Source organism: Nestor notabilis, unplaced genomic scaffold (genome assembly GCF_000696875.1).
Source record: "Nestor notabilis isolate BGI_N333 unplaced genomic scaffold, ASM69687v1 scaffold20236, whole genome shotgun sequence".
NCBI classification, from domain to species: domain Eukaryota; kingdom Metazoa; phylum Chordata; class Aves; order Psittaciformes; family Psittacidae; genus Nestor; species Nestor notabilis.
In genome coordinates, this window is record NW_009932634.1 from 1 (window position 1) to 10,858 (window position 10,858).

At 45.9% G+C, this 10,858-nt stretch overlaps 1 protein-coding gene across 1 annotated transcript; it reads left to right on the forward strand.

The window, feature by feature from the left end:
• Nucleotides 1-163: 163 nt before the first annotated feature.
• Nucleotides 164-9,780, forward strand: CUL9 (cullin 9; the record flags this gene model as incomplete). Its single annotated transcript, XM_010016506.1, has 11 exons — nt 164-527; nt 841-981; nt 4,466-4,630; nt 4,720-4,883; nt 5,810-5,903; nt 6,126-6,200; nt 6,691-6,801; nt 8,097-8,214; nt 8,417-8,550; nt 8,740-8,831; nt 9,591-9,780. Coding segments are annotated over 11 exons (1,648 nt in total), but the record flags the coding sequence as incomplete, so codon positions are not given.
• Between the last annotated feature and the right edge of the window lie 1,078 nt (nt 9,781-10,858).

The following is a 10,858-nucleotide window of genomic DNA, read 5'->3' on the forward strand; positions in this document are numbered from 1 at the left end:
CAACTCCTCCGCCAGGCACAGATGGTTTTCCAGAGAAGGCCACCGGAGGCATCTCCAGATGAGGACAGCTTAGACTGCCTGTCTTGGTAGGGATGCGTGTCACCAGGTGTGGACGGGTGTGTATGTCCACCCTGTATGGTTGTGACACGTTTCTCCATGTCAGGTCGAACCCTGGCATTGGCAGTTCGGAGGATTTTCTCATGGCAATGCTGCAGGTGCCAAGGGGGCACACGCTTAGTCCAGATGAGGCAAAGCTGCTCATGAACCAGACAGTACAACAGGTCCAAGATGCTCTGAGCATCCCAGATGATGTTGCACGGCACCTCCTCATGCACTGCAGGTGGAATGTGGATTTCCTGATCCAGTGCTATATGGAGAACTGTGAGACCCTCCTTATCTCCTCGGGGCTGCAAGTGAAGGATGCCCAGCCCCCTCCAAGCCCAGGGACCCACTGCCCCGTCTGTGTGAATCAGCTGTGTCCTACTGAAAAGCCGCCAACCCTCTGCTGCATGCACTACTGTTGCAAGGTGAAGATCCTGGAGTCTTTGGCTCCTGTAACTTCGTGGGGCATTGCTGCTGCCTAGTTAGAGCAGCTGTCCTTTGTCTGAAGCTGTTACCAGATGGCTTTCACAGAGCTCATACTTTCTCTTTTCTCAGCTCCCTTTAGTGGTGATTGTTCAATTCTGGGTTAGTCTGTTCCCAGTCTTGTGCTTTTGGGTACTTACCCATGGTTTGTGGTGGTTTTGTGCACTGTCTGCTGGGGGGTTGGGCTTCAGGGTCACACGACCCAGGTGATGCAGCTCCTCTTTAGCTCTGATTTCTCCTCTTCTGCCTTTACAGCCCTGTTGGAGTGAGTATCTCACAACTCGCATTGAACAGAATATGGTTGTCAACTGCACGTGTCCCATATCTGACTGCCATGCACAGCCAACTACAGCTTTCATTTGTTCCATCGTTTCCTCGGAGGAGATTATAGCCAAGGTGAAGTAGGTTACTGGGTGTCGAAGCTCTGTTTTGTTTTTGTGAGCACAAACATAATCTTGCTGCTGCTTTTCCCCTTCCTGCTACTAAGACTGGCAGTGTGATAGTTGAGGCAGACCAGATTTCTGCCCAGTAGTGTCAGTTGTCTCTGATCATGGTCATTACCAACTACTCAAGAAAGCATAACATCAGCAAAAGAGCCCAGTGGTATTTTCTCTAAACGTGTCCCAAGCAAAAAACATTTCAGTGCATCATTAGTTAAGGACCAGGTGAGAGCTATGGTAGCAGTTCATGTCAAGTATCCTCTGCTGCTGTGCTAGAAGCAGTTGTTAAATCTAGGACAAATGAAGAGAAAACACTTGAGCAATTTCATTTTATTGCTGCAACAATGGCCCTAATGTCCTTCCTGTTCCAACAGTCCTGGCTTTGAGCACCTCAGGTTTTTGTGAAGATGACAGAAGTTACCACATCAGACTTAATCTCCACCCTAAGTCTGTGTGGGTTTACAGGTGACTGTAAACTGAGCTTCCTGAGCTCTGCTTGCCTTAGTCCTCAGTCAGCATGGGGCAGCAGGAGCAGCTTGGTTTGAGGCAGAAGCTATTTTTTCTCCCTATGCTTTCAGTTTTTAGTTATTAGAGCTGACTGCCCTCCCCATCTAATGACAGAGCTGTGGCTGTTGCATGACAGACTATTTTTGTTAATGGTTGGACAGAATGGGTGTCTCGTCTGTTTTCCATTGCTCTGTTTTTTGACAGGTCTATACCAGCAATTGCTTCTCCAAAAATATTCCCCTCCTCTTCCAGCTCGTTACTGTTGTTATGATCCTGTATGAGCAGTTATACAGAGCAATGAGCAGTAGTCATAAAGACTGCTCTATCTTAAAATTTTTCTTTAAGCTTGCAAACTGGCAACCAAAATGATCAAGACTACAGAAGACCATTTCCCTCCATTTGTCTTATATATCTTGTTTTTTATAAGAAGTGCTTGGAAAATTAGCATATAGAGAATGTATCTGGGCAGCTAGTTCTAACTGGCTTTGCAAATCCTGTAGTCACACCCATCTGAGAGCAGGACTTGATATCCTGTAGCTGTGGCTATTTTATAAAGAATAGATTATTGCAGATGATTTTAACAAGCTGATGTGATGCTCTCACTGAAATGTTACCAGTTTCCCTTATTGCTCAGTACGTGGTAAGTAACGCCGGAGTGTTAATGTCTCCTGCAGAGTCACATATACAGTCACAGAATAATTTAGGTTGCCATGATCTCTGGAAATCTCTGGTCCAACCCTGTGGTCAGCATAGCCAGATTATTTCTGACATTAAAACATATTGCTTCAGATTCAGTCTTCTCTGCATCTTACAATTTGGGTAGCTCTTGGCAGTGGTAAGATCCCCCTTCTCCCCATGCTGAACAAAACCAGCTCTCTCAACTTCCCCATATACATCCTGTCCTCCAGCCCCTGACTGTCTTGGTGGCCTGTGGACAACATTTTCTCTAATCTGTTAATATCTGTCTTGTACATGGGAGCACAAACTGTTCCCAGTATCCAATGGTATCACCAGTGTCAAACAGCTGTGAGAAATCCCTTCCCTTGCCTGCTGGCTGCAGTCTTGGTAATACAAGAGTATTCAAGTTTAAACTTTTAATGTTTATATTTCTACAAAACATAAACCCTCCCATGTTTCTGAAAGAGGTTTTCTCTCCACCTGGTTTTCCTCAAGTTCCTTGAGAGTCTGTTCTTCAGAGGTAGTCTTCTGTTCTGCCCCCATGGGTTCTTTGCTGGGAATGCATAGGCTCCATACCTGGATTTGGGGCTTTGGACACCAGCGGGTGCAAAGAACTCTAAGATCTGTTGGTTAGTGTCATGTGGCATTTGGCAACTTCTTGATTGTACCTGGCTAGTTTTCTTCCCAGACCTTCACTGGACACTCGTTCCCTCTCCCTTTAGGGTTCTTGAGAGCAGCTCTTTCTCTTACTGTTTCAGTAGGAATTCTAAGTCTGCTTCAGCAGTTACATCTCTCTCTCCTCCTCACTAGGAAAACAGGACAGCACAAAACTCCAGAGATTGTGAAATTCAGCTTCTATGAAAGCTGTGATTTAGTGCTGTCTGCTGACTCAAGTACCTGTGTATCACTCTGGGTACCTGTGTTTGGGCAGAAATTACAACATTGCCTGTCAACAGGGTGACAGACACAGATAATTGACGCTGAGAAGAATGAAGTGGCTTTATTGAGACTTTGCCTCCACCAGTCATTTTGCCATGACAGTGGCTAAAATCCTTGCAGCCTGAATCTCTGGTTTAGGTTGCCTGAGAGAGAGCATGAATAACAGGGAATAAATGAGAGAGAAGAATGAATGAGAGGCCTTTCTGAGCTCTTCAGTGCTTGGGGCTTGCACCTTTTCTCTCTAGTGCTTGTTTTGACCTGTATTGTCTTTTCTGTGCCTGGTAGCTTTAAAGCAGCTCTCCAGGAATGCAAAAATATCTGCAGGAGGGCTGTGAAGACTACAGGATTTCTTCTGAACAACAAGTAGCTTTGTGTATGTTTGCACAGTCCTTACACTACAGCAACTGAATACAGAAAACTAAGCAACTATGTGCAGTATGGTTGCATCCCTGGGTCCCTACCCGAATGGTCTTTTGTTGATAATCAGTTTGCCTTGTCCTCTGAAGTAACATCTAGAGGTTGTGGTCAAAGCGAGTCTCCTTCCCCTTTTCATGTTGTGTAACTAAGCAAAAGTCTGCTGAGGAACTTAAAAGTCAGAAAAAAATAAAAAGAGAGGTAGAGGAAGGTGATCCTTACCCTCTACCCAGTGCTGGTGAGATCACACCTGGAGTACTGTGTCCATTTCTGGGCTCACCAGTACAAGACAGACGTAGTGGGGATATTCCAGCAAAAGACTACAAAGGCGATTTAGTTTTTGGAATATCTCTAAGAAAAGCTGAGAGAGCTGGATTTGTTTAGCCTGGAGAAGAGAAGGCTCTTGTTGACATGTGTAAATACGTAGATGGGGTTAAGGAACCAGATTCTTCTTGGTGATATCCAGTGAAAGGATAAGAGGCATTGGGCACTGATTTAAATATAAGGAATTCCTTCTAAACATAAGAAAACCTTTTCTTCTCAATAGTGAGGGTAGTGGGATGTTGGAAAAGGTTGGTCAGAGAGGCCTGTAGTCTCTATCCTTGGGTATGTTCAAAACCCAGCTGAGCAACCCTACTTTGAGTTGGAGGAGTTGGACTAGTTTTTTACCTCCAGAAGTGCCTTCCAACCTCAGCTATTCTGTGGCATGAAACAGCCTCCAGTTATGACACGAGGGGTGGGGTATTTACACAAAGGGAATGAAAGAGTAAACTAACTTAGTGCTTTTTTGTTGTGAGCAGTTTTTCAGTCAGCTGTAGCGTGCAGAGGCACCAGACCCCAGTTTTAAGGTCTAACTGTGCAGCTTCTCTGCCTTAAATCTCCTTCCTGACTTCTTATTACAGTATGAAAAAGCCCTCCTCAGAGGCTATGTTGAGTGCTGCTCCAACCTGACATGGTGCACCAACCCTCAGGGCTGTGATCAGATCCTCCTTAAGGATGGATTTGGCTATGGGGCAGCCTGTTCCAAGTGCTCCTGGATATCCTGCTTCAACTGCAACTTCCCAGAGGTGAGGCTAAGCTGAGTCAGGGGCAGTACTGCCTTGGGTTTGGCACACACCATTCTGCTTCTGTGTGGTTGACTGTCTTTCTCTTTCAGGCCCATTATCCTGCGAGCTGCAGCCACATGTCTCAGTGGGTGGATGATGATGGGTACTATGAGGGAATGACAAGTGAAGCCCAAAGCAAACATCTGGCTAAGCTCATTTCAAAGCACTGCCCAAGCTGCCAGGCTCAGATAGAGAAAAATGAAGGCTGCCTGCAGTGAGTATCAATTTTTGTTTGCTAATGGAGACAGGAGAGGACATAGAGTTAGGTCCATTGTGCTTTTTTCTTTTTTTTTCCTGGGTTGTGGAGTAAGAGTTGTAGCAGGTCTTTTTTATAGCTTTATAAGAATGAGTCATTGCTTTTAATTCCTATGAAAAGCAGAATGTTCCCCAGCATTCAGATTTAAATCCATTGATAGCTCTGAAGTAGAACCAAAACTTGTTTTGCAGTAACTTTTTTATAACACACACTCGTCTGCTCTCAGAAGCTGCTATAGACATACAGAGCTGCAGGTTAGATGAGTGGATAGCTCAGCACTATTTTTTTTCTTTCATACTCACGTATTCCCATAACCTTAAGCACTTTTCTTTTGATGCTTCTCTTGAATTGGCTTGTATCTCCGGCAGCTTTTTACATGACAGAGGAGTGACATCCAGCTTTGAAGCCAGTGCTTAGGAGTTGCCATTTGTTTCTTTCTTGCACTGGCACAGCACTTAGTGCCCAGTTGTGATTTGTCCTCACATGTTTTGTGTGGCCCTGGGGCTGTGCGGTGCCTTTCTGCACTGTGGAGTGCTGCATTACTGAGGGAAGAGGTGAGGTGCTCATGTGCATCTTGCTTCAAACTGTGGAATGCTTAGTTCACCCTTCAATTACTTGGTAAGTTTGTAGTGTGAGATCATGCTGCCAGTTTACCCAGCTCATTTTTGAACAGAAAAACTAGTTTTAAGAATCACCTACTTCCAAAAAAGGCTTTAAAAAAATGCATGCAAGGAAATGAATTAGTATGTGAAATGAGTACTAAGTGAATGGGAATGAGTGGGTTGCACACTCAAACACTGTGGTGTAGGGGAGCACTGGGAGAAGCTGTCTGCAGGTGGCTGTTAGGACTGAGTGATTCCCATTGTTCTTCTCCTACTATGCAGTATGACATGTGCAAAGTGTAATCATGGCTTTTGTTGGCGTTGCCTCAAGCCCTGGAGGCCGACTCATAAGGATTATTACAACTGCTCTGCTATGGTGAGTGGTTTGCTGTATCCCATTGGTTCATGCTTGTGTTCAGGTGCACCTGGCCTCTCAGGGAGAGGGTGAGGATCTTCGCTTGTTCCCTTTACTCTGGACTTTGTGGACTGGCCAGTAATATTGATAGTATTGTCAAAGTCTGTATGCATGGTGGCCATTTCCAGGCAACCCTGGCACTTGCGGGAAATTGCTACACATTACTTGTACCTTTCCTTTCAGGTGAGTAAAGCAGCTTGGCAGGAGAAGCGTTTTCAGGATTACAATGAGAGATGCACTTTTCATCATCATGCAAGGGTAAGGCCTCCTCCTTCTTTTGCAGATACTGACTCTTTATCCATAGCCTTGGTGAGCAGGACACTTTCTGTTGTGTCTCAATATATGTCACCTGAAGCTGAGAAGCAGGCTTCAGATCCAGGTGGGAAAACCTAGTAATTTCACCCTTGCTCTGACATAAGGGGTGCTTCTTGGCCTGCTTTCTTCTGCCAAGTCTGTTGTGGAAACTGAACACTAACTTGGGGTGGTGATGTGCTGAAACTGATGCAGTACTTGGAAGCAATGACAACCAAAGGACTGAAGGCTGAATCCTGTCCAGAGCTGAGATACTGTGAAAGGCTGAAGTGACAGCATAGTAGAGGTGTCGTAGATAGAGGCAGTAAATGCTGTTCTGCTGCCTGCATCTTCTGGAATGGCACTTCAGGATGCTTGGCAATTACCTGTGTGTAAGGTGCTATTTTTTCAGTGGAGCTGAACACTGACTTTTTTCCCCCTCCTTTGGTTATTGCAGGAATTTGCCATGAATCTGAGGAACAGCATTTTTTCCATCAGAGAGATGCCAAAAATTAGGACTTTGACCTTTGTTCTTGATGCCTGCAAAGTGCTAGAACAGGCACGGAAGGTAAGGTTGCTGAGGCTTGGGTCTAATTATAAGGTGTATTTTATGCCTTTTTTAAAGTGAGAAGTTTTTTAAAGTGAGAAGACACCAACCTTGCTCTACTCAACAAGGGGAGACAGAAAGAGCTTGAGGGGAGGAACAGCAGCATGACAGGGAGGAGCTCATGTCTGCCTTTCCCTGTTCTGAGTTGGGCTCTCTCTGCAGTGTTTGTCACAGTAAGGTCATAGGATTTGGAGCTTAGCTCAAGTTGACACCATGGAGTTGGCGAAAGAGTGGATATTTAGGTTTTTCATATACTGGCTTTGGACCATTCCAGTTCGAAATGCCCCAGTGGTGGTTCTTCATGCTGTGTTAACGTTAGTCCCTCTTGATGCTCATGTTATTATTTTCCTTTCTTAGCTTAATTTCATGAGCCATAGGTGTTTTGGGAGCACCGAGTTACCTATTGCATGACCTGATAGTGACATTATGAAGGATTTGCAGTGCAGCCACTGGATGTGTGCAGTAAGCCTGTGACAGCATAGGCCTGCACTGTCTTCTGTGCCCTGAAAAATAGGAAGGAGGTGGGAATTGCCTTTGAGATATTGCCTTTGCAATATATACCTCCTTTGTGCAGGCAAACTTGATTTTGAGAGGTGCATGTGTTACAAGGGTGTCTGACCATGTTTTGTCTTTTCAGTACGGTAGCCCCTGTGTTTGCCAGGATACATATCAATGTTGTTTGCTGCTGCTGGCTTTTCTGGCCCATTTCTTTAAATGGAAACAGTGGTCTTGTTTCTTGCTGGGTGCGTGGATGGTTTTAGAGGTCATTCATTCCCAGTAGGAGTTTGTCACTTGTTGAAATGAACCTTTGTGCTCTTGGTGCTTGCACCATGCCTGCTTTTCTTTGGCCTCAGTTCTCTCAGTTCAATGCCACATGAGTTCAACCTGGGCTGCCCAGCAACATGTAGATTCTGCATCCTGGTTGTTTTGACTCTGCCTCCTGGTCAGTCACACTTGTTAGGCATTTACAGTCTGTGTTCTTGTGATGATTTGCAGGTGGGAACAATCAGTTATTTCAGACTTCAGTACAAAATAATTACACATTCATTTCCAATCCTACCAGTAGCTCCAGGTAGCCTGGCATTGCTGTTACTTGGCATAATGGTTCATTGGGCTATTGCCACAGACCAGAAGTGCTGCCAGGCTTCTATCAGCCACTGATATGTAAATGAAGTCTGGGGGGGTTTGATGTGACTTTCTTGTTGCCCTCTCTGAAGCTGATCATCAAGCTTACAGCATGATCTGTGCTGCTCCAGGTGCTGGCCTACTCCTGTGTGTACAGCTACTACAACCAGGACACCGAGAGCATGGATATTGTGAAAGAGCAGACTGAGAGCCTAGAGCTGCACACTAACGCTCTGCAGATCCTTCTGGGTAAGTCCCACAGTCTCTCAGTAGAGGCTAGCATTCCCAGCTGCATGGTTCAAATTGTGGCAGCACTGTGTTAGTGATAGCACACACTGTATGTGTACAGGATTCCTACATAGCTGTGACTGGCTTATAATCAGAGCCAAGGGACTCTGTCTCTGCTTAAGAGTGTGGGAAGCAGCATGACTTTGTTGGCCTTGAATTGCAGAGGAAACCTTGCTGCAGTACCAGGACCTGGCCTCTTCTCTTCAGCTCCTGAAAGCAGAGCATTTCAAGGCTGGTTTGGAGTTGGTACACCAGATCAAGGAGCGTCTCTTTGCAATTCTCTGGCACTCCACACAGGTGAAGTCCACATGCCCTTTAGTGGCTTGTGCTCTGGTCTAGTTGGATCTTCGTCAAACCTAGAAAGGGACTTAGTCAGCTGAGGGCATGGACTGTCAGTGCTGCGTGTATGTAGGAAGGGCTTTGCAGCACAAAATACACCCCAAATTGCATATTGTCTCTCTTGCGTCTGTTCTTCCGTGCTAGCAGGATTTCCATGTTGGGCTCCAGACTTCATCAGATCCTGGTCAGAGAAAGGTGAAACTCTCAAATGTGCCTTCTTCAGCCCCTGCCTGTGTAGGGTGAGTTTTCTTAGCGGGGTAACAAGGAAAGGTGGAAAGTTGCCCTCCCTGGACTCTCTTGGGTTTCTGTGGAGAGTCACACGTTTTCTTCAGGAGTGTATGAGAGATCTAGGAAGTGCCTAGATGAGAAAACCAAGAATAAGAACATACATGGGGGCAGATGTAAGGGTCTGACAATATTTTTTAGGAAGGGAACAGAGAAGTGACACAGCTATAAAATAGTGTGTCGAGAGGTGAAATGGATGGTTGTTTCCCTGTCCTGGAGTACTGAGCTGGCAGGTGTTAAGATTGGAAGGTGATGAGTTTGAAACAAAGTGCATTCCTGTACGACATGCTGTTTAAACCAAGAAACGCAACTGGCACCTGCCATCCCAGTGTGACCAATCCCCTCTGAGAGCTGCTGTCCTTCCAGGAGCTGAGCAGGGTTGCAAGAAAGAATGTGTGACAACTGAGTCAAGAGACACTCTTGTTTCAGAGCAGGGTTTCTGGTCTCCTTGGGCTGAGAGACCTGAGCTGGTGGCAGACTGCAGCTTGTTGGCCCAGTCACAGGTGGCTCTCTGACACAGCCCTGTTCTGCATACATAGATAAGGCTATTTAATCACCACCTTATAGGTGCATCTGTGTGGCTGCTGTGTGCCTGAGGCAAGGCTTTGGATTGGGATGCTGAGGTGGTGTAGGGAGGATGAGGGTGGTGTGGGGCTGGATTGTGGTTGCTGCTCACAGCTGGGGCTCTGGTCTGATGCTGTTCTCATCAACAGGCCAAAGTGTACCATCTTATGTGATGACTCCAACAAAGATGAAGGTGACAAAGAGGTTGAGTATGAGGAGTATGAAGATGAGGAAGACTATGATGATGATGATGACCTTGATGAAGACAACTTTCTGTTCGGTGATGAATCGGATAACCTTGATTGTGACTCCTACTTTGATGATGATGCCTATGACTAGAAGCCACCCAGCCTGGGCCTCTGCCTCTACCCTGTCTCAACCTGTTTGTATTAGTGTCTTTCCTCAAGGACAGGAACTCTCAGGTGGAACCAAAAAACATTTCCTCTGAGGGTTACTTGTTTGATGATGTGCAGAAACATTGCTCTGGACAGACAGGCTGTTGTTGTGGCCACCTCTCTCAGAAAGATGTCTCCTTGCCTTTCTCCCTTGTCTCAGTTTCTGCCCATAGCTATCTAATTGAGTTAGAAGGCCACAGCTGCATTGTGAGGATTGCTTGCTTCCTGCTAAAGGAATGTTCTTGTGTCCTGGGGAGTGCTTTCCCCAAGGACTAGGCACAGGTGAGTGTGGCACGTTGTCCTAGTATCACACTGTCTAATCCAGCTGGTGTCTAGGAATACTGTAAAGCAATGTGTTTACACTTAAGTCAAAGCTTCCCATCTGGAGTTGGTGGGATTCCCTCCAGAGCCACAATGAATGAGGTTCAGTGCATTCCTCTCGTTGATGAGGACAGCTTTTTTGCCATTTATGGGAGGACTTGCCTTCCCTGCTGTGAAGCAGGATGGGCTGCTATGAGTGGCACAAGTTTGCAGGACTGTTTTTAAGTGTATAAATACATGCACGCACACACGTATCAAATCATATATATATATATATATATGCAGAGGTTGTTCAGATAATACTTTGTAAAAAAGAAAACCCTGAGGAACAAGGGTTGAGAAAAGTTCAGTTTAAAAAAAGAAACAATTTTCTTCTAAGAAAAGCCTCCCTGTTATCTGTGGGGAACATGAGTGTGAAGGGAGAGCAGCGTATTCTCAGGAGGACGTGACCTGGATGTGCTCATCCCGGGAGTTACGTGTGAAATTGGTGTGGGTTTGGGATCCTTGCCCAGGCCATGCAGTCTGCCCTGCACAGTGGCTTTTCCTTCCTAGGCAGTTCAGGGAACAGAGGTATGAGGAACAATGGGGAAGAGGGCTGGTAGCGTTGCCCTGTGTCTAGGCTGCGTGGGACACGGGCAGCCTGGAGAATTTAAGACAAGGCAGGGCCAGAACAGCACGGGCCTGGTTTATGGTATAGAGGC